Source organism: Triturus cristatus, chromosome 6 (assembly GCF_964204655.1).
Source record: "Triturus cristatus chromosome 6, aTriCri1.1, whole genome shotgun sequence".
NCBI classification, from domain to species: domain Eukaryota; kingdom Metazoa; phylum Chordata; class Amphibia; order Caudata; family Salamandridae; genus Triturus; species Triturus cristatus.
Genome location: NC_140589.1, coordinates 1,223,595,253 through 1,223,620,082, shown reverse-complemented (window position 1 = coordinate 1,223,620,082; position 24,830 = coordinate 1,223,595,253). Strand labels below are relative to the sequence as shown.

General features: G+C 46.3%; 1 protein-coding gene across 2 annotated transcripts in view; it reads left to right on the top strand.

Moving 5' to 3' along the window:
- The window catches only part of REV3L (REV3 like, DNA directed polymerase zeta catalytic subunit), a 1,079,635-nt gene that overhangs the window by 250,597 nt on the left and 804,208 nt on the right, over positions 1-24,830 (top strand). For both annotated transcript variants that reach the window (XM_085612140.1, XM_085612139.1), the window contains exon 3: positions 4,540-4,614. In XM_085612140.1, the coding sequence (XP_085468266.1) occupies positions 4,540-4,614 (75 nt within the window). The remainder of the gene's footprint in view (positions 1-4,539; positions 4,615-24,830) is intronic.

The following is a 24,830-nucleotide window of genomic DNA, read 5'->3' as shown; positions in this document are numbered from 1 at the left end:
GTGCTTCAACTGGGTGTGTCCCTTTCTGAACCACTTCTCCCATTCAACGAAACACTTACTTATGTCCTGATTGGGACATGGTCCAAGCTCAATACAGGGACTCTTGTGAAAGTCACAACTGTCCACTGCCCCGCTCCAGGGCACCCTAAATTCCCCTCAGAACATCCTACCCGGAGAGCTTGGTGGTCCAAGCTTCCACTACATATGTAAATCCATGCACATTCCCAACCGCTCCACTGCATATGGAATTCAAGAGGCTGGAGAATTTAGGCAAGAAATGTTTTCTTCCACCAGCCTGGCATTGCGGACGTTAAACACTGCATTCCTTTTGGGCCGCTGTTGCTTTGCTCTGTGGGATCTGGTTACGCAGGTGCGGTCAACGGTTCTGCAGGAGGCCAGGGCTATGCTCTCCCAGGCTGTTGCCGATGTGAGTGATGCAACTAAGTTCACTATTTGATATGGACTAAACACCACTGACACATTAGGCAGAGCAGTTTCGTTGACCGTGACCCTGTGATGCCACGCCTGGTCGAGGACTACTGGCTTTTGTGGAGATGTCTAGCCATCATTCATGGACATGCTCTTTGATGGCTCCATTCTCTTCGGAGACAAAACTGATTCGGCACTGGAGCCCTTTAAAGATGGCAGGGATAAAGCCTTTCACTCCTTTAGTGGCCACGGGAGGGGCATTCAGCTGCGTCCTTACCCACCCAGCCACTGCGGCACACAATCTTTCCAGCCTCTGTCTGGCCATTGATGCAATACCTACCGGACCGGTATGTCTTGTGGCCCACTGTAGGGTCAGTCCACCACCCCTCCAGCAGCCACTGCCTCAAAACCCTCCTAGTCTGACCATTTACCATCATGGGCACCCAGTGGGAGGCTGGATTCGCCTTCACCTGCACCACTGGCACAGCATAACATCGGACAGGTGGGTTTTGCAGATTACCTCTCCCTCTTATAGAGCGTGTGCTGATGCCAGAAATAGGTTGTGGTTTTGTATTCTCGCTACTTTCTGGTGTCCAAGAAGGACTAAGGCCTTCATCCTATCCTGGACCTGTACTCTCTCAACTTCTTCCTCAAAAAGGAGAAGTCCAAAATGCTCACTCTTGCTCAGGTCGTATCTGCGCTTGAACCAGAAGACTGGATGGTAGCGCTGGCTTTGCAGGATGCATATTTCCATATTCTTGTCCTGCCTGCCTACAGGCGCTACCTGCGGTTCACGGTGGGCCACAAGCACTTTTAGTTCACTATGCGCCACTTTGACCTTCCCAGCCCCCATCGGCTGTTCACCAAGGTGATGGCGGTGTTTCGAGCTCAACTTCCAAGATCAGAATTGCCTGTTTTCCCCTATCTCGACGACTGGCTGTTGAAGGCGGGCGTCCCCCGGCTGTCGTCTCCCACTTCCAGACTACAGCAGACCTCCTGCATTCGCTGGGGTTCACTATCAACATTCTGAATTCACACCTGACTCCCTTTCAGATATTTCCTTTCATGGTAGCTGTTCTGGACACGGTGCAGTTTAGGGTCTATCCTCCCAAGCAACGAGCCCAGAATATTAACACTATGATACTGATGTTTCAGCCTCTATCCTGGATTCAGTGAGACGGACTTCGAGGCTGCTGGGCCTCATAAGCTCCTTTATCCTGCTGGTGACAAATGCCCATTGGCATATATGGGCTCTGCAGTGAAACCTGAAGTTTCAGTGGGCGCAGCATCATTGGAATATCTCTGACATGGTCCAAGTCTTGGTGAGAACTGCAAAAGATCTGCAGTGGCGGGTAACAAACTGTGATTGTCAGCTGCAGATGCCACTCCCATCCCCAATTAAACATCACTTCAATACTCCCAGGTACCTTGCGCAAAAACTTGAGCTATCTTATGGTGCAAAAGCCTCAAGAAGCGCCAATACTTTCCTCTTGAAACCACTCATCCTTAGCAAAAAGAGAACTTGTCACAGAGCATTCTCCGGCGCTGCCCCAAAGATGTGGAACTCTCTTCCACTGGAAGTACGCAGAATCTCCTCAACGACGGCGTTCAAATTGGAAGCCAAAAGATTCCTTATGAATACATTCTTACCCTAATTGGGCTAGGCTCATCTGCTCGAAGACCCTGTTTCCTACGTCCATTGTACCATCATTTGTTGCTGCTCCTCTTTACCACATACTATGACCTCCTTCATTGCCCGCTTATACGTGATTTATTGTATTACCCTTCATGGTGCAATTGTCCTGGAATCTGCGATTAATCCTGTTGTTTTTTTTGCTCCTACTCGCTGGCGATTTTGCATTTGTCCTTCCTTCCATCCAAATGTAAAGCGCTCTGATATCCTTCGGGATCTTGTTTGCACTATATAAAACTTTATAAATAAATAACAAATCACAGTTGTGACAGATTCATCACTCCTGGATTTGGCCAGCCATATGGGATAGGTGGAGATCAGAGGACTCTGCTCTCCGGCGATATCCGAACTCCACATCAACCTGTTGGATGCATGCAACGTCAGCAGTTCTGCGTGCTGCAGTTTTCAATGCGGTTCTCTCTCTGAGACGCTTTTCGTCTTGAGTGAAGCTCTGGCCTCATGTACACCTTTCTGCCAATACCACTCCTGACCAGCGTTCTCAAGAAGATCAGGAAAGACCAGGCTCAAGTCAACCATGTAGCTCTGGACTGGGCTCGAAGAGTTTGGTATCCTGAGCTGTTGAACATGGCCATCGGTCCTCCGCTCAGGCTGCCCCTTTGAGAGGATCTTCGGTCGCAGCAACAGGGAAGGGTTGTCCATCCGAACCGGTCAACGCTCCGCCTTCTTACGTGGGCATTGAGCGGCAACAGTTGAAAGTTTTCTTCCTTCTGCCTGAAGCCTGCAATGTTATTCTGGCAGCCAGGCGTCCCTCCACCAAAACGGTATACACCTGCTGTTGGGGTTGGTTTGTGCCATGGTGTGCAGAATAGTAGGTTGCCCCCCCCCCCCCCCCCCCCAAACATCTTTCTGCTCCCCTTTCACCAGGTTCTTCTCTTTATTCTTACCCTTGCCCATCAGGTCTTTGGTCTGGGCACCTATATAGACTACCTTTCTGCCTTAATGGGCACCTTAATGTACTCCCTTTCAGCCTTTGTGCGGTTGCCTGACCTGCCATCCCTCTTCAAATCCCCTATTGTACATAGGTTCTTAAAAGGTTTGCAACCTATGTTTCCTCCTTCTCTTTTCATCAAGCCTCAGTTTGACCTAGTCCTCACATTCTTGATGTACACTCCCATTGAGCCCTAGCACAATTGCCCTCTCAGGCTCCTTAACATTAAGATAGCCTTCTTGGTGGTAAGAACATCTGCCCGGAGGTCAGTGAGTTTCAGGCTTTGCCATCCAAGCCTCCCTACTTAAACATCTGCCCATACAAGCTGGTTCTATGAACTAGAACTCCCTTTCTGCCGAAAGCAGTTGCTCGTTTTTATGTAGGCCAGTTCATTAACCCACCTATAGTTTATGCTCTGCCATATCCCTCTAAGAAAGAGGAGAGACTTTACAGATTGGGCCCAAAAAGAGCATTGTCATTCTACCTTGTCCGCACAAAAGAGTTCCGAATAGATGACCAATTCTTCGTGGGATATGCCGCAGTGAAGAAGGGAAAGGCCATGCAGAAGCAGACCATCTCCCAATGGATTGTGCTCAGCATCAAAATCTGCTATGCATTGGCCAAGAATCAAACCTCCGCAGGCTTGTGTGCTCTTTCCACCAGGACCAAGGCTGCAACCCATGAGTTAGCACACGGCGTACCGGTCCTGGACATCTACCAGGCAATATGTGGGCTTCTCTTGTACGTTCACAAAACATTACTGGCTGGACAGCCTGGTTCGTCAGGATGGGCACTTTGCCCATTCGGTCCTGCAGGACTTTTTGGTATGAAATTGTTTTTCAGACCCACTTCTGGAAAAGTATTGCTTGGGTATCTATTCTAAGGTAAGGAATCTGCAGCTAGAAGTCTCTATCAGATTAACAAGTTACTTTTGTTTGTTAACGCCTTATCTGGTTGACACTCTGACTGGCTGCATATTCCTTACCAACCTACCCATCCACCCTGCTCTGTGAATGGATATCTAGAGACAGGACTTTCCCCTTTCAGGACCCTAGTTTTCCACACCAGTGATCGGTGTTGTTCGTGGCTCCGCGCTCTTGGCGTGGAAAGTCAAGAAACGAAACTGATGGTAGCGCGCTGGGGTGGCACCTATAGGCACCGCACACATCGCTTCCAGCGCCGACGATGCCATGCAGAGCCGAACGATGCCACCTACTGGCAATCAAGGGTACTATTCATGAAAAATGTCCAGTTCAAGTCTGAAGCCTGGGGATAATTCTAAGGAAAGGAATCTGCAGCTAGATTGTCTCTACTAAATAAGGCGTTACCGAAGGTAAGTAACTTGTTCATTTCAAACAGTGATAAGATCTTGTATTACACTTAAATCATTTGTCTGCATTTTATTTTTAACCAAGTTACTTTTTCTTCCTACTTTTTACAGTCTAATTCCATTATTTCTTTCTTACAGGCCTTTCTACGGTTATCACGAGAAAGAAAGGCAGTTTATGAAGATCTATCTGTATAACCCAGCAATGGTTAAAAGGTACAGGAGAATACTATACTATATGTAATGTACTAAACACTGCATATCCCCTGGAAGTCAGTACAGGTAAACAATTGTAGACGAGCATACAACCCCTCCCATTGGTATTGTTAGCTTAAAATTGTACTCCTTGGACACGGTATTGCGGGTAAGGGGAAGAACACTAAATGCAGTGGAACTCCTGTTGTTCACTAGCAATGACGCTTTTACATTCAGTGATAGCTAGCTGAAACCCAGCCGCAGTTGGAAGTGACACTATTGTCATGTGGTTGTTTCTTTGCACATGTAATATGTTTCATTGGTCAGAAATGATTTCGGCTAATAGAGTGGGTGACTTAAGTAAGGTATATATTTTCAAAATTCTTTGTGTAGTCGCAAAAGAGACTACACAGCTTCATTAGCTGTCATTGCCTCTCTTGTGTCATGTACATCGCACTAGAGGTTCTTAATTTTGAGTAGCCCTGTTGAGACTTCTGTGCTACAGTTCTCAAGATCTGCATGCGAAAGTCCCTATCTTTCTTCATTGTTTTGAACACTGGTATCGTTTATGAGGTCCTTTTAATAATTGCTGTATAAACCCCCAGCTTTACAGAACAGTATGACTACTCATTACAGGATAACCTAGAAGAGACTGCCCACACCCTGCCCTTGCTGTAGGTCAAAGGTGATGTTTGAGCATGAGGGTTCGGATTCTTTTGTTAATAGAGCTCTTTTCAATTTTCTATGAACCTAATCAGTCCTGTGTTACATTTGCAGCCAGAACTTATTTCTGACTTGGTTTATGTGATTAGTGAACATTTTTGTATGGTACTTGTTTTTTTTTTGCCTCGTCTTTCCAACACTCGCAACAAGGATGGGATTCATGATAAAGATGAAAACACATAAAACAAGATTAGGACATACATATCCAATATCATCTAGGTATATGGAGGATTACATTTTGAAATAATCCAGGTGCGTGTTACACCGGGACACTGCTTTTGTATCCACTTGCTTGTAACCAATATAGGTCCAAGGGATGACCATATGTACTTGTAGACAGGCAAGTATACTTGGTAAACCCCTGTGGCTTGTCTGTGAACAACCAATATTTTCTGCTTTAACCATTGGCATCCTATGATGTATTGGTTGTTTTTGTCCTCCCCTCCAGGGTATGTATTAGAAACACTGAATGCATCAATTTATGTAGACCACAGTGTTGTGGTAAAGAAAACTGGCTGTGAGAATGTTACTATCGTGTGATGAAGCTGTAAGTAGTAGGATGGTATCATGGGAATCATTGCTGAAGGATGGGAATCCTCTCATGCCTGTCCTACAACCTCCTCACTTGCCATATTGTGTGTAGCGTAATGCGTTCCCTCTGTTCATTCAACTTATAACGTGGAGATTGAGCAAGAGCAGTCAGAGCTCATTCTTTTGAAAGTGTGGATGCCATCACGACTCAAGCCTTGGAGACCGAGTGCTGACAGACCTGTTCGTGTGGTTTGATCAGCTCATTCATCCATGTGGGTGACGTGTTCCAGACGTAATGTGCTGTATGAGAAATGGGTATAGATAGGGCCATCTTGGAATGCCCTTAGCCAACGAACTGCTCTCTAATGTAAAGGGGTAAAATCCTGTGGTTCTGTTAATAGGAAGCAACTTTCTTTTTTGATGGATGATTTTGTGCCAAAAAAGAAGAGTTTTAAAAAGAAGAGGGGGTGAATTGTGCTTCATTAACTTTGCAAATGGTAACAGCGAGAGTAGGCATTTTTTGCAGCGTGAATCTTTCTGGATTCACTATGCTGTGCATTATTCCGCGGTCTGGTGGTTGGGTCCGGAATCGTAGTCTTTCTTCCTTTTTTTGTAGCCCAGGTGGGCGTCGACGTCCCACCATTTGGTGTACTTCTCGTGACATTGGCACGCTTCCTGCGGAAGCTTCCACCTTGGGGCGCTATCTTCAGATTCTTTTTTCCGCCGTTGGGTCTGGATCGTCACCGTGAAGCTCCACAGTTTTTGGGGAAGAAAAGAAGAAAAAGCACGAGTTTCATCGAGAAAAAGTTGAGGAAGACTACAGAGAACAAGATCGACAAGCCAGAACGACGAAGAAGGAGGAGAACCTCGAGATCTTCGACGTCCAACGGAGAATCCGCACTCAGGGACCCTGAGCGCAGGAATGGACAGGACACCCGTTAAATTCTGCCGTAACTGCCACCATAAATACGCACAGAAGGACCAAACCCGGTCTGCAATCTTTGCCTGCCAGTCGACCACGAAAGCAAAGACTGCAACGCCTGTTCCGTCTTCACACCGAAGACACTCCAGGTTAGAGAGAGACAGAGGAGAGCCAATTACAACATGCAGGGCAAGGGACAGACCCCGTCGCTGCACGAACTGGGCCTCTCCACCGACGAGGAAGACAACGTCGCCGAGGGACCAGATGACTTCACGGTCGCAGAGACCGATAAGAAAATGTCTGGTAAGGTAGGAGAGACGTCGAACACTAAACCCTCGACAGGGCCCCGAAAGCCTGAGTCACTCTCGAAAATCTGAGTCGAAGTCCTCGAAAGGAGCACCGGCGCTGAAAATTTCAACGACCACAGCTGCACCCAAGAACGAACGGCCCGGCGGATCCTTCGAAAAGGACTCCCAGGTGGCGAAGACAGGCGAAAAGCCAAGGTCGTCGAAGCAAGGCCAAGAACTGGGGTGCTCGGCTTCGAAAGAGAAGGTCGCGTTGACGCCGGCTCCGGCGAAAATACCCGCGCTCGACGCCGAACAGGCCACAGAGTTGGTAAGAAAGAAGAGGAGGCTCGAGGCAGAAATGGAGAGCATCCTACAAAGAAAGAAGGGGTTTGACGATATAATGAAAAAATACACGATTCCAACGAAACCACCGTCGGCCATCATAGACGTCGAGGAACAGGAGGAGTTCGACGCCGAAGAACCGTCGATAACTCCCGGAGAAGAAGAAGAGGACCTATACTATGAGGGAGAAGAAGATGATGACCAACAAACCAACTATGGCTCGGCGCCGTCGACGACACAGGACCTGGAGTGGCAGGACCTCGATGCCGAAAACCCGGAAGAGCCTGTGGAGACTTGCCCTTCGAGGCCTTCGCCACCCGATGACATTGGGGCCTACAGTATGGTGATCAAAAGCGCAGCAGCAGCTTTTGGGGTCAAGCTGGAGGAAGAAATGCCTAAAGCAGACTTTTTACTGGAAACGCTGCTCCCCATTCAAACGAGGAGCCAGTTCCTCCCCATGCTCCAAAGTGTCATGGACCAGGGGAAGTAGGCGTTCAGGGACCCTGCAACATGCAGGTCCATCACACCTAGGACGGAGAAGAAGTATAAACACTCCTCCCAGGACCCTTCCTACATCAAGGGATCCGTCACAGCGGACTCCATCATTGCGTCAACTGCCAGGAAAAGGGCAATGTCCCGGCAACCTCTGGCCCACCACCAGACAAGGAAAGCAGGAGGATGGATCTGACTGGGAGGAAGATTGAAAGAAACGCGGCAATGCACTGGCGCATGGCGAAACCAATGCCCGCCTAAACAGACACCAATACCAACATTGGGACGAAATGGGGCAGCTAATCAAGCACCTCCCCGAACAATAACAGCAAAGAGCCTCGCACCTGGTGGAGGAATGAAAGAATATGCGAATTCTTGCCTTAAAACGGCCTTAGATGGAGTCGAAACATCAAGCAGGTTGATGGCAAAAGGGATAACGGAAAGAAGGCAGGCCTGGCTCAGGATCTCAGGCTTCAAGCCAGAAGTCCAGAACAACATCCTGAACATCCTGGTACCAAAGGTGGACGAAACACTAAGACCCATCCTGGATCTACGGTTCTTAAACAAGTACATAAGGACACAAAAATTCAAAATGACGTCCCTACAAGAGGTACTCCCTCAGATGAGAGACGGAGACTTCATGTCCACCGTGGACCTCAAAGATGCCTACCTGCACATCCCAATGAACAGGCAGCACAAACATCTGTTAAGATTTTCCATCAACAAAGAACACTACCAGTTCACAACCATGGCATTCGGACTAAAGTCCGCACCAAGGCTTTTCACAAAATGCCTTGCGGCAGTGGCGGCGTACCTGCGGAGGGAAGGAATTCATATATACCCTTATCTCGACGACTGGCTAATAAAAGCAAGTTCACACGAAACATGCGAGGAACACACACAGCGGGTCACAAGGACGCTAACGAAGCTGGGATTCTCCATACACTGGGGGAAATCCTCAATGGAACCGGAACAGGTGAAGATCTTCCTGGGGCCACAAATCAACACCATACAGAGAACGGTGATCCCCAGCGACAAGAGAACACTGGCCCTGCTGAGGGAGACGTGCCTCTACCAGAAGGGGCGAGCTCTGACAGTGAGGACAGCAAGCAAGATCATGGGGATGATGGCGTCATGCATTCACCTAGTCCCCAATGTACGCCTACACATGAGACCATTCCACGAATGGCTGCAACAGCAATGGTCACAAGCAACCGGAAGTTGGGAGGATCTAGTGGTTGTAACGCACGCAGTGCAAGAAGAGATAGCGTGGCGGAACAAGGAGAACATAACAATAGGGAAGCCCTTGACACCACCAAGCCCAACGGTGACCATCACCACAGACGCATCCCAGATAGGATGGGGAGCACATATGAACAAGCTCAGAATGAGGGGTCTGTGGACTCCAGCAGATGCGGTCAGACACATCAACTACCTGGAATTGAAGACCGTATTCCTAGCCCTGAAGGCCTTCCAGAAAAAACTGTACAACCAGAAGGTGTTGATACAAACAGACAACACAACAACGATGTTGTACATCAACAAGCAGGGAGGAACCCAATAATTCCCTCTATCCAACCTTGCACAGGAGATTTGGAGATGGGCCATCCCACTCAAAATAGACCTGCTGGCCATACACCTACCAGGGAAGGACAATGTGGAAGCAGACTGGCTCAGCAGGCAGACTTCAGCATCCCACGAGTGGGAGCTCAATGGACAGGAATCACAAAGGCTATTCAGAAGGTGGGGTACACCGACGATAGACCTGTTTGCAACACACCTGAATGCAAAATGCCAAAACTTCGCATCCAGGCAACCAGAGAAACAATCCCAGGGGAATGCCCTATGGATAAGCTGGTCAAAAACATTTGCCTGTACTTTTCCCCCAATACCACTTATACCCAGGGTACTCAACAAGTGCAGGACCAGCAACATGACACTGATCCTAGTAGCACCACAGTGGGCGAGACAGACCTGGTACTCACAAATAATGGAAATGGCACAGGGGCCTCCCCACAAGTTCACCAAAAGGAAAGACTTACTCTCCATGCAAAACGGAGAAGTTCTACACCCAGAGCCAGAGAGCCTCAGCCTAGCAGCATGGCTCCTGAAGACATAGAGTTCGCACACCTTAAGCTACCACAAAGCACCATGCGAGTGCTCCGGGAGGCAAGGAGACCAACGACACGAAAATGCTATGGGGAAAAATGGAAGAGGTTCACACAATGGTGCAGCAAAAAGAAACTGCAGAACAAGTTGACAAAGGAATCAACGGTGCTGAGATACCTCACACACCTACTAAAGGCTAAACTATGTTCATCCTCGCTAAGGGTACACCTAGCAGCGATTGTAGCTTACACACGAGGTGAGACGGGGAAAAGTTTCTTCACATCACGAGTAGTAAAGAGATTCCTGGAAGGGGCGAAAAGGATAGCGCCACCAAAGAGGATGCCGCCGCCGGCATGGAACCTCAACATAGTCCTGACGGAACTTATGAAGGCACCTTTTGAGCCCATCCACAAGGCCTCACTACAAATGCTGACAATGAAGACAGCCTTTCTGGTGGCAATAACCTCGCTGCGCAGAGTAAGCGAGCTGCAAGCACTAACACTGCAAGAACCTTACATCCAAATACACAAGGACAGAGTCGTAATGAGAACGGACCCACACTTCATGCCAAAGGTGGTGTCGGCATTCCATATGAATCAGACAATACAAATACCGAGCTTCTTTCAGAACCCAGCCACAAGCGCAGAAAGGTCACTACAAACTCTAGACGCAAGAAGGGCGGTGATGCACTACATCGAGAGAACCAAGGAGCACATGAAAACGAAGCAGTTTTTTGTGTCCTTCGCAACCAGCTTCCTGGGTAGACCAGTAACAAAAAGCACCATCGCTCGATGGATCGCACTGACGATACAATTCTGCCACAAACAGGCAGGGCAAGAACTATCGGAAGGGGCACGGGCCCACTCCACAAGGAAGAAAGGAGCAACAATTGCTTTTCTGGCTAACACACCCATTCAAGACATATGCCTGGCGGCAACATGGGCTTCAGTGCACACGTTCACTAAGCTCTACTGCGTGGATATACAAATGAACAAAGAAGCACAAGTAGGACAGAAGGTGCTTCAACATAAACCGCTACAAAGTCTATGCACAGCATAGTGAACCCAGAAAGATTCACGCTGCAAAACAAATAGTTTCTTACCTGTCGGTGTAGTTTTGCAGCTTGAAGATCTTTCTGGATTCACTAGCGAACCCACCCACCTCCGCCAGAAAGATGAGGCTGGAGAAGAAGGTGGAAAGACAGAGAATAGAGAACAAGCAGAGACTTAAGAGAAGTGTGTAAAAGGATATAATTAAGGAGAAAATAATAAAATTGCCTAGGATTCACAAACGGAACACACAACAAAAAAAAAGAATCCGAAGATGGCGCCCCAAGGTGGGAGCTTCCGCAGGAAGCGTGCCAACGTCACGAGAGGTACACCAAATGGTGGGACGTCGACGCCCACCTGGGCTACAAAAAAAAAAAAAGGAAGAAAGACTATGATTCCGGACCCAACCACCAGTCCGCGGACTAATGCACAGCATAGTGAATCCAGAAAGATCTTCAAGCTGCAAAACTACACCGACAGGTAAGAAACTATTTGTTACATAGAGGCACGCGTAAGGCAATAAACACCCTAGAGTGCATGTTTGGGTGGTTATTGGGTATACGTTATGTGCACATTTCTGCAACAGCTCAATTTCTTGCTTGCCCTGAGATTCTGCAATAGCCTTGGTGCAGTGAACCTCTAAAGTGTCGGTTGTTGCTTCTGGTAGGGAAATATTTTATGAAAAATAAACTTAGACCAAGTTTTGAAATGGTCTGCATGCTTAGGTTTTAAAGACATGTATACTTCCTATATATCGATGAAGAAATTTTGCTCTGATGAGCTTGTGGGTGAATGAAAATACAGTGGCAGGCTAATTGTCCAGAAATCCGATTGAGATGGATCAGGGTAGTTGTATTGCTATGCTGATAGAAAGCCATTGTAGTGGCTTGGTATTAGCAATTAGAAATCCGGTTTTGAGGACGGAACAGTGTTTTGAGGCCATATGAAGTTCATCATTCTTTGAGTTTGTTAAGAAGGCGTTTTGTGAGTTTGTGGTTTGAAGCAGAGAATTAAGTTGCACGATCGGTTTCTGAACTTGAATATGATGATGTTGTAGTGTCTCATATTTCTCTTATTGGTAAGTGAAAGATCTTTATTTCCCGAAAAAAAGACCTCTTTGTATACAATTCTTTTAAACTGAAAGTCACAAGTGGTATTGGTAGCTATATGGGTAGATAAGGAAAAAATAAAGGGATGCCAACTATTGTTTTGCAATAACAACAAGCAATGTAAAACAGTAACATTACAGTGTATAAACGTCACTAGAGAGGCTTAGTTTAAATCAACCATGGGTTAAATGATCTGCTTAATGGCTTGGAGAGAGATTGTGGAGTTGTTTGTTGTTGTAGGTCCAGTAAGTATTAGGAAGTGTGTAATAGCAGATCATTAATGATTTATGTATGGTGTTCTTGGGTGAGGGCCTGCCAGGTGTGTTAGTTATTGAAAATATTATTTCGTTTTTTGCTCCACTAAATTGATGTTTGTCCCACAGTCCCTGAGTAAGTGCTGTGGTTAAAATAGCATACTGGATTGTTAGAGACATTTTGCCGCAAGCCGCTGTTAACCATTTGTATTATCGATAAGATCTGCAGAGAATATTTTAGCTTCGCCGGAGTACTTGTAATAGTCTAGTAGGTGAAAACCATGAGAGAGTAATCCAGCATGGAAAGTCTACACACAGAGGTTGAAGCATTGGAGGAAGAAAAGAGATACCTCTATCAGTATGGGACATATAAGTAAGGCAAACGCAATGCACAGGGTCAGGGATGATTTATAGACCTGCAGGTGTTGACTTCCGGTTTTATCACCACCACTCTGGGTGTTAAGCAAGATTAGAAAGCTAGAAAAAAACTACCTAGCTAAAAGGGCGTTATTCCTTTTTAGGTCTCGCTGAGCCAGCGCATGCGCTGCTCTGTGAGAATTTAGTATTGGGGTTTTCAAAGTGCTGCCACAGGCTTTTGGTGGCCTAGCGCTTGCGTTCACGCGAGCGTGCACACGCGCAGCCGCCATCTGCCTCCCTTCCAGCGCGATCACTTTCAGCGTGTTTTTTTGCATCACTAGCGTTTTTTTTTTTTACATTACTACAAGCTTCCCGCGTCGCGCGGCCAATGCTTGTTTAAAGGTGCACCCATTCCTATAAGTAACACGGGTTGGTTTAAAAAATAAAATAAAATCGCTTAACGCAGGAATGGTGATCAGCAGTCCCTTGTCGTCCACCACATATGTGTTCATAGCCAATCACAGAACGTCGCAAGATAGTCACCTGCATAATTAATAATAATTACGCAGGTCGCTCCACAACTCTCTGCAAATAAAATGTTGAGGTGAGGCGTAGGTCGCATCACAAAATTACAGACAGGTCGCAGAAAGTCTGTACGAAGCTTACATTCACTATTGCGACTTTTCTCTTTGTACATCTAGTCCTAAGTTCACTTGTTACCAAGCAGGTAGAAGAAACACTCCACTGCATATAGAAATATACAAAACAAGCACTGACAAAGCCAATTGGCCTCTTTTTAAATGTAGGCACAGAACTATCGTCCTTTCGAATGCTTTTTATACAGATAAAATCAATGGTTCATTCAAACAATTATTCACATGATACAGTTAAACAAGGATTGGCATAGCCAATAGGTCTCGCCTTTGGGACCTTTATAAATGTTTAGCCATGCATCTGTTGATGTTGTTGCACCAAAGATATTGTACTGCATAACTAAATACTTATAAGGTCCCAAAAGCTAGACCTATTGGCTATGCCAATGCTTGTTAAGGATGATTTTCCTCACCCACCAAAGGTGGTATTCTTCATCCCAATTGATTGTGCAATAGATATTGCAAGGTTTTTGGATTCTAATATCAACGTGAACGTAGTCTGAAATTGTTAGTATGGCAAGCTGCTTGTCACTATGAATTTTCCAAGAAGGGACCATACATGCTTACAGCGAAAGATGAAACTACTTTGATTATCTCACAATGTAACTGACCTTTTGTCTTCCCCTTGAGCTTGTTAAACCCTTATGATTGTTCTATGACTAATGGGTTTGACTTTTAACTTTTTTTTTCTTTTTACTGAGGATGTATATTCTGAGTGATGACTGTATTGAGTCACTTAAACCACAATCTTAGTGTTATGGTTTGAAAACTGGCTTCAGGAGACTGGTGTGTCCTTTCTAAGTTCTTGCCATATGCAGGCCGCTCCTGTAGAGTCAGTGGAAAGTAGTTTGTGTAACTTGTAAAATCAGCATGTCATGATGAGACTGCTCAAACGATGTCACAGCTCATGTGTTTGAAACGTTCAAGTGCCATCATCACTCATGCCTTGGACACTGTAAGTGCTGATAGAGGTTGCTCTTTGGAGACTCTAGGTGCCAGCTGTCTAGCATAGAAGGACCTTGCGCAACCTGCGTAAGCCACTGACCTGACTTTGTGCAGTGATAAGTGTCTTATAAATGCCTGTGGAGTGGTATTTGTGTTGTGTGGCACCAGTACCTTGTGTTAAATCAGAGAGTGGCATACGTGTTTGCTGCAAGAGTACTGATGGGAGCAGTTCATGGTTATCGTTAAATATTGATTTGTGGGGAGAAGCTACTAGCTGATTATATGAGGTAAGGATATAGGTAAGCAATTTGTTAATGAGACAAGTCAATTAGAATAAAGATGTAATACTGGTATATAACCAGATATTTATGTTACGTAACATCTAGTTTATAATTATGTAGGAGGTTGTACACTTATGTTATATGTGCTTTGATTACTGTACCCGAGTCTTTGTAGTATGCTTTGTATTTGTACAGTTTTGGATTAGTAAAGCGCAATGTCCACCCACAGGCCTTCCTGATCTATCGATATTCCAGACTAGAAGTCATGGGCTAAACCTGCACAGCAGGATTAGTGAGGGCATAGCCATGACTAAATCTGTAGAGGTTGATTAGCTGATCTTATATTGCAAGATAGCTGATAACCGCTTAACTGTTTGGCTAACATCTACCGTGTATGCCTGTATAGCAGTTTATGGACCAGACACAATGTCTTGGACTTGATCCTTTTACTGATGATAATCAAGTGCAATGAGATTAACACCTGGTTTATATGTTTAGTCAGATATGGCTTAGTAATAGCCACATTATGGTAAGGTTTCAGTCTGTAATCATTTGCCCATATACTCATGGATCAATCAGCAAGCCTTAGCACAGTTGACCATGCCATGCTACTTGTCAGCCTTGCTGCCAGTATAATGATGGTGCTGCCTTGCTTGAATGCAGTGCTTCCTTCATGCAAACTCACTTTTAAGACTTGCCTCATGAACATTCATGGGTGGATGGGTTACAGCTGGCCAAAGCTCAATGCTGACAAAATATAGAACTTAACAAATGGAAGTGGATAATTTTGCGTTCTTCTTGTAATGACCACACATGCGGAGTATTTTCTCTATTCTGGTGGGTTTAGTTTGAAACTTGGGCCCTAGATTTGACTGAGCTTTCACTTCTGATTTTACTTTTTGATAAATGATTTCCGGATAGCTTTTGTGGGTGTGCATGCATTGTCACTAGCAGCCTTTTTTTATTTATTTATTTTTTATTTCATGTTCCCCCACAGCTGACTGTCATTTTAGAACAGCGAAATAAAAATAAAGTGCACAGAAGTGCCTAAAAAAGAAGTGAACAACCTGAGGGCACCTTGCAGCTCCTGTGCAATAGGGGACACTAAAGATAAAGCAAAAATAAAAGAAGTTTTAAAAACAGGGAGCTGGATGGGTAGTGTCGGTCGAGCACTGGAGAGCAATTGACAAGCTGACAGGGTGCAGAAGGAAATGCCTATCGATCGCAGGCTCCTCTTGGATGTTTAATGTGCAAAAAAAAAAATCTTCCCCCCAAAAAAAAACATGGCGGCGGTGGGGTGAAAGCAGAGTGGGAGCACAAATGTGAGTGGTAAAGTGGACAGCAAAGAGAACAAGAAAAGTCAGACGCTCCCATGTAGTGCTGAAAGATGAATAAAGAATTCCTGCAGGTCAACAGTGGAAGGATACAGCTGATTCACTCAGAAGCCATGTAGAGCAGCAATGCTGCCTGGGTTGGAAAAACACAATAGGGAAGAAAGTCATTGAATAAGTAAGAGAGTTTAAAGATAAGACCGTTAAATCCTCAGCAAGAGGTTGACCCAGAACCCACTCTGTGTATTGAATTGCACACAATAGTTCTTAAACAACGAGATGCGTGCATTAAGCATAATTCTTACCAACGTCTTAGTCCAATACAGAAGGGGTCCAGCCAACGATGGATTTAGGCCCAGATCTCTCTACTGGGGTGAATGTATGACATTGTTCTGCATTCTGTCCATCAACTGTTGTTTTTACAGGGGTCCAGCCACATGCCCAGAGTCTTGCAGTACCAATTAAGGGTAGTCCTATCTGAACTTGTAGACCATGCCCCCTCCTGATGGAAACTTAAGTAACCCCAGACATAAGTCATCTTCGTTACACCTCATTATTGAGGTGTAAATTGAACTTTGCCACTAGCTCCCATAGGACGCGTCGCTCTGGCAAAAATGATTATGGTCCCAAGACTGCTCTACTTCTTCACAAACCTCCCTATTGTCCCGCCACGATCCTTCTTTCGGGAATTGGACTCGCTGTTGACGGCTCTGATATGGGGGGGCGGCCGACACCGAGTAGCGCTGCGCACACTGTACCTCCCCACGACGGCCGGGGGCGCCCTCCTTTGAATCGTACTTCCTCGCGGCACAGCTCCAGTGGCTGTCCCACTGGACGGCGGAGAGACAAGTGGGGGAGACGATCACGGAGAGAGGCAAACTGCCTATGCCTGAGATCCGCCGACTGCTCCTGCCGGGCTCCAAACCGACACGCACGCATCCACTCCAGGTCGCCATCGCCCGCAGATGCATGATGAGGGTTCATCGCATGTCGACGGGCAAGCCACTATACTCCCCCCTGCTCCCCCTGGTGGGCTTCCCCCGACGGAACGGATGCTTCACCGCGAGGGCCCTCCAAGTGTGGACAGATCATGGGATCACGGAAATGGAGGCGTTGTTCCAAGAAGGGCAACTGAGGACATTTGAGCAATTGATGGAGTGGCACGATCTCCCCCAGGGGCAATTTCTGACACACAGACAGCTTCTGATGAGTGGCGACCGTTTCTGGCGCGCGCGCAATGGGGAACCCCCGACACACCCGGTGCTACACACGGTGCTGCGTATGAGAGCAGGCAGCCATCTCATTACCTGGCTCTATAAAGCGATCCGGGAGCTCACAGACACCACCCTTGACAAACTGCGGGAGACGTGGGAAGACGATGCAGGCAGGGCATTCCATGATGCGGAGTGGCGCAAAGCCCTGGAGTCACCGAAAAAAGTGTCCAGGAACGCGCGCTTTAAAAATATTCAATTTAATATCCTACATCGGGCGTACCTTACCCCAGCCAAACTCCACCGATTTTACCCCGATACACAATTCGAATGTCCCCGCTGCCACCAGGCAGACGCCGACTTCAAACATATGTTTTGGGTCTGCCCAGCCGTACAACGTTTCTGGGGCGGTGTACACCGAGCCGTTCGAGCCGCGACCGAACTCCAGTCCACCCCCACATGGGAGGAATGTGCACTGGGGATCGCCCCGAAGAGGAAATCCGCGAAAGTACAGCGGAAGTTCACCTCCTTGGCCCATCTCCTCGCGAAGAGAAACATCGCAATGCATTGGAGGGCCCCAGAGGGGCCGTCCGGCCCAGCATGGGTGGGCGCGGTACTCAAATGGGGAGCGGCGGAGGAGGATCTGCTACGAGAGGAGGAAGCGAAGGGCGCCCGCACACACCCGATATCCATGGAGTGGGCACAACTCCTCATCCTGTTTAAGCAAGCAGACAATACAGGGGACACCCCAGACACGTCACAACCCTCTCCCCGCACCCCGGCGACCCCCCCCGACCACCCCGGATCAACGGAGGACACAAACAACCCATAGGAAAGACAACATACCCAGCAGCGAAGGCATGCGCAGACCCGGTCCCCCGGCTGGGCGTTAAATGGCAATCCGACCACCCGCCCCCTCCCTTCCCCCCTGGGGAGCCTTAAAGCACACCACACACACCTACCACCAACCCGTACATACTGTGTCATAGGAGCACCTCGCCCGCCGGCCTCACATCCCCCCTCCCCCCCCTTCCACACTTCACGCACTTCCTCCCTTCCTCCCTTCCTCCCATAACATACCCAGTTTCGGGGGCCCCCCCCCTACCCCAGGGCCCTTTCCAAACAGCCTCACAGACGTAGATGATCCCAGTTGGCGGTTTACATTCTGTTGTTCTAGTTACACGACATGCTAGGGAATGTGAGACAAGAGGAGACGCTAGATAGACCGAGATAGGAAGATAAATTCACCCCTGATCGAGACGGCAGATATAGACACGACCAGGGCATTAGACAGGGAGACCAGATGACACCAGCACAGGGGAGGACAGATCTCTCGAACCATCGGGGAAGACCCGATGGCTAATGGACTACAGCTTCCACACACTATGTCTTTCCCAATGACCCAGAATGTTACAATACAGCGATTCAGACTCATATCTGTGAATGTTTCATATGATGTAATATATGCAAAACCCTAATAAAAACATGTCAAAAAAACAAAAAAAAATCAAAAAAAAAAAAAAAAAAATTGAGGTGTAAATTGAAATTACATGGCTCAGTTAACTCAAAGCAGAAATGCTTTGGGTACAATGCTTGAATTAATCTCAGCCACTGGTAATTACTCCAGACCCCATTCCAGTACATCATTTTACCCACTCTAGATAGGGACTAGACATAGGTAAATCAACCTTAGCCCTTTATTCTGCAGCCCACCCTGAACTGCTAGACCATTCCACCTCCATATGGGAACACAAGCAATGCCAGACTGATGTTGGCCTTTTTAGGCCTCATCAGTGAGGTATAGCTTGACTCTTGTGGCACAGTGAGCATAGGACCCCCATCTGGGTATACCAATTGCTCTTGGAGCATTGTAAAGAGATGGGTGGAATGCTTGAGTTAATCTCAGCCACTGGTAAGGACTTGCAGCCACCTGCAAGTCCATTTATTTTGACTACCATTCTACCTCAGACAGAACTCAGTCATATGCAAACCAGTCTTGGCCCTGCTTCAGTAGGAACAGTCCAGCCTGAACTACCAGGCCTTTAAACTGGAGAGCAAGCAACCCAATACCAGTTTAGGCCTATTTGGGCCTTGTCAGTAAGGTGTAGTTTTTTTCAGTGGCACAGTGAGCAAAGGGATCACACCTGGGTGAATCTGTCGAACTCCGAGCAGTGGGGGGTGGGGAGGGGGGGGGTGCTTTGGACGGGTCAAGCGGATTGGGGAGGGTCAAGCTGGGCGTATTTGTGGGGGAGTTGATAGATGAAATGCTTGAATTCATCTCAGCCACTGGTAAATACTTTGGACTATATTCCAGTTAAATGTTTTGCCCTTAATTCCACTCTAGACGGGGACCAGCCATATACAAATCCTCCTTGGTCCTGCTCCAATACGAACAGTCCTGCTGAGATTGCAGGAATATGGCCCCTCCATATGGGAACATAAGCAATTCCAGATTATCTAGCGCCATGTTCAAATGGGAGGTACATGGACCAGCATTGTGCGTTTAAGTGATCCTTTGGGATGGAACCAAGACAAATTTGGTTTTAAAAAACTGCAACATAATAGAATGTAGTTCCACGCAGAGCAACTCTGAGTGGTTCTGATTAATTCAGGCCTTATTCTCACACCAGGTTTTGCTTGTTTTCATTGTGTTAAATTACATCAATATTAAAGAGGTTGTTTTTGAGAGGTAAGGAATTGATGGTACCTTTTACAGAATATGGCTGATGAGATGTTATACCGGAATTACCTGTTTTGAAGCTGTGCACCGATTTCAGGGATGTGGAATTCCTATAACCTGACACCCAGGACATAGTGTTTGGGGTCAAGGGCAACACGTTTTCATGTGTATTTGTCCTTGGGACAAGTAGGCCCAACCCCCTGCAACACAAACCCTTTGGCTGACAGTTTGCAGTACCCCATTATGGATCAGGGAAGGGCACCGTCTTCAGTTAAGGTAATATTTTTGTCCATATGTTAATGCTGGTCAAACTTGTAATCATGGTTCATTAATTGAAAGCCTTTATTATTAGCGTGAGCGCTCTAAGTAAATGTTGTAAGGTCTGACTGAAATACGGACAGTGGTTCCAGTATAAAAATGTGTACACACGTTTTCAAAGTTTACCAATACGAGGCTATGTATAATGCTCCCAGAATGCGCTATGGTTTGATTGAAATATTTGTAGAAGCTTGAAAGCAAGAGTGAGGATACCTTGCTTTCAAAATAAAATGTTCATAAAAAATGAAAGCAGGAAAAAAACATTTTGCTAAACTACTGTAAAATGTCAGGTCCCATTCCTTTTCAGCATCATTTAGTAACAGGTGTTGATGCATGCTAGTATTTCCCAAAAATATTAATAATGGAAAATCAGTGTAACCAGTTTCAATAAGATTACGGTAAACCAAAATAAACAAGCATTGTCAAAGCAAGTAGGTCTGAAATTGGTGGTCAGCTTTTCAGTTTTGTCAATGTGTGAATTGTTTTGGCATAGATTTGTCAAACCTTATTGGTATGGGAGCTGCCGGGCCTTCACCATTATAACAAACATTGGCAAAAGCAAAAATTGTTTTTGGTCTCAAAAAGCACACACTGCCACAGTAGTTACTGGCACTGAACAAAACTTCTTTGTGTGCCGATATGCTCCTTGTGAAAGAGCAGAATGCTGTCACTCGCAGTGAAGCCAGCCAATACAGAGAGAGAGAGAGAGAGAGAGAGAGATAGTCTTTTAATAAACCCAAAAGGTCATAGTCAACCCCAGACCAAATTAGGGGCCAATTATTAAAGAAAGTTTCAAAAGTGCACACATGGTATATGACCTTGCATTAAGCACAGCTATACAGCTTTCGGGAATTCACCAGAATTTACAGAAGTAGGACAAGGAATAGTAGTCCTAAAAAATATTTGTGAACTGCATATTAGCATGAGCAAATATGCATTAGTAGATTTGCTCATGTGAAAATCTGAGTGTTTGATCACTTTATCTCCAACCACTTTTATCCCCAACTCGGGAAGAAGGTTTACGTCTGCCATTGTCAGGAGTAAATTTCCAACATTTCTCAGTATGGGAAAAGATGAGCGAAGAGTTGTTGAAAACCCTTAAAAAATATGCAAGTTAGTAGGTTTGCACAGACTCAAAAGGACATTCTAACCCTGGAACTATTGCTTATCACTACCTTCAGCCCCAGTATGTAAATCTACGGAAATCACAGGGGTGTGGAATTTAATAAAATATCTACTTGCCCATGGGGTAGGTTACTTCATTAATCTACTTGTCCTGTAACAAGATACACTTGTCCCTTTGGTGTCATGTAGTGCGGTGACAAATTATGGCAGCAATCTCATTATATAGGAGCTCTTATATAGCCTCTTTGATTATGCCTGAGCTAATACCATAGCAGTGTTTGAATACTTGCAATCCCCTTATGTTGCCATGTTTCTGCAGATCTACATACATTGTTTTTTCAGGTACAAAATACACACAAACACTTGTTGACCCCAAACAATGTCCTGGGCGTCGGGCTATAGGAATTTCACATCCCTGGGCTAGGTTACTCTGGTCTGGCTTAGCTATCAGTATGGTTTTATGAGTCTCTATGTGATGCTGTTTGACTGATTGTACATGCGCTTGTACGTTATGTATGATGATTTTTTATGGTAATACATAATTTATTGTTTGGCTGGTTTGTGCTAGCTTAACATAGGCTAAGGGTGCCGCATAGATTGTTTGAGATTGCTAGCTGGGTCTAGGGATGGAAGGAGGGTATACCACCATCAACAGACCGGTCAGTCAACGGCTTCCAGTAGGTGGCGGGGGAGTAAGGAGAGGAGGGGGTAGGTCGGGTTAGGGCGCTTGTGGGGGGTTGGAGGAAGATGACTGAAGGGGGCGAGGATCACCTGCGGTTGGCAAAGCAGACATAACAACCTAAAGAAGAAAGGCAGAAGCAGAGATAATTGTGTAGCTTTCTTTCATGGTACTTCTCTATTGCTGATGCCCTATTTGTTTAATATGAGGCAGGTAGATGGGGTGCAGCTGGATGGCTTGAGAGATGCCTTAGTGGAAAACTGAATGACTGATCATAAGCAATGAATTTGTACAAATAATGCTTGTGGTCTCAACGCTAGGGCGAAAAGGGAGTCGGTGGCATTGGATCTGAGGGTGATGAAGCCTGATTTTGTATGTATTCAGGATACCCCTTGGAATAAACGGGAACTCTTAAAGGATCTTGGCTTCTCACTCTTGGCCTGCACATGGCAAGGCTTGACATCTAGAGAGGAAGGTATTCTTTCAAACATATTTAGGTGCTCTGTTGGTCATAATGCTTTAGATAAGCTTGGCTGATGGTCATTTTAGAATGCGGAGCTGGCAGTGGTTGGTTTAGGCTGTGCTCAGTTTATGGCTTCAATGTGGATGAGGCTGGCATTTATGATTATCTGAATACAGAATTGGCTTCATGGCCTTTCCCTCTCATTATATGTGGGGATTTTAATATCCAGCCAGACGTGAAGATTGATCAATCAGGAATTCAGTCGTACACAGAGAGGAAGCTGGTTGTATTTAGAGCACTGCAGCATTTGATCAAAGATCATGGCTTTATTAATGTGTGAGACAGATGCGGGGATTTGGACCAAGACGTTAAAATTATCTTGCTTTCCCCAAATTTCCTTCATGTTTTCTTGACAATAGGGCCTTTACTATGAGTTATTTCTGCACAGAGCCTTCGGTTGCCATTCTTGGTACCTTATGAAAATGAGAACACATCCACTGGTTTTTTGTTTCAGTAGCATTTCGAATGATTCCGCCACATAGTCGATTATTTCTGCGCTTTTTAGGTGTCGACTGACCCAGCGCATGCGCTGGTCTGGCGAGACTTATTGAGAGGGCTCCAAAAAGTGCTACCAGGCCAGCCTGGAGCTACAGTGCATGTGCGCGGCCGCGCTTTACCGCGATTACTTTCACTTTCGTGGCCGCACGGCCGCTTTGATGTTTGATCGTGATCGCGGATCACTTTCACTTACGCGGCCGCACGACCGCTTTGCATAGCCAATAGGTCTCGCTTTTGGGACCTTATAAGTATTTAGTTATGCAACTGTTGCATAGCTAAACACTTATAAGGTCCCAAAGGCGAGACCTATTGGCTACGCCAATGCTTGAATTTATATCCAGGTGCGCGCTGTTTTCAAAGGCCATAAACCACACGACTATCAGCAGAATGATCGAGATTTTAACGCTCATCACTGATATCTACTGTTACCTGAAGGTAAAGACTTCGAATCCCGCAAAAGGCCTTCTCTGCCGTTTGTCCTTATATAGGGAAGCTATAAGCTGCCATACAGTTGGAGTTAAGGAACACCTATTGTTTACAGCGCTTGGAGACATCACGTCTTTGATTTGAAGCGCTGTATAAAACAAGTTATTTTCCAGTTCCTAAGTCAGCAGCTCTGTATGTCATATCCTCGCTCTATTGAAGACTCATAGAGAGTGCATTTGTTATTGCACTAAATTGCTCATGCACGTCTCTCCCTTACGTTGCTCTCTGTTACCTGCCCCTTCCACGCCCTTAAGAAAAGCTGGTGTTCGCTGAGCAGCGACCTCGCATTTCACAACCTAAGCTCAGCTCGGCATGCGATTACTTTGATCTGGCTGAGACTCTGCTTTTCAATATGGAGCGGCACTAAGAGAGAGCTCTCCGTGATGAGCCTATTCTGCTCTTCAAATGCAAACCTGTCAGTGCTCGTTGTGTGTTTTACTACCCAGCTTTTTACATGTCCCAGTTGTGATAAGTAACGTGACACACAGCAATGACGTTTTTGCCCACAGAGCACCCATCTCGGTCACGGGTTTCTTCAATACATGAAAATTGTGGTATGGGATGTGCGAGTAGAACTGAAAATAGTTTTTTCCTCCACAAAGAACATCCACGCCCAAGCCCCCACGCCAAAAAAAAGAAAATAAACATGCACTGTCTGTCTCACTCACACTACCCGGTCATGGGCATGTTATCCCATAGAGCTACTCTTTTACAGACCAGGCTGGCAAGCCCTTGCACCCAGCAGGTGTCTTGGCCAGAGACTATTAACATGCGTTTAGGGAAGTTTCCTGGGTTTAGCATGTCTTTCGGTGGTCGCTGTTTACCTTTGCAGGCCTTTGGCATGCCATGTGCCCCTTGTGCAGTGCACAGTGTTCCATTTCAGTGGGATTGAACCTTACCCAGCCCTGCCAGATTTTCTCAGACCCTTTGTTCTACCATTTCTTAGCTAAGTTGTAACTAGGGGGGTCAAACTTGATTTGTAAGGTCAGCAAGCTACTGCTTAAGATTGTGCTTCGGAGGAGGTCTTTATATATCAAAGCATCGTCGCGTCACCATTGGCATGTGAAATAACAGAAGATGTTGTAGCACCCAGGAAAATGTGCTGCATGGCTAAAAACTCATAAGGTCCCAAATACCGCACATATTGACTTTGTCAATGCTTGTTCTCTCTCACTTTCTCACTTTCTTTCTGTCTCTTCTGGGGAAACCCCAAAGTCTGCATGCGTAGTTTGCACCCTGCGCAACTCGTACCCCATATTGCACATCTCGTTCATGCACCTGCACTCCCGAGACGGAAGATACCATCTCCCGAGGAGGGGGGGGGGGGTTCTC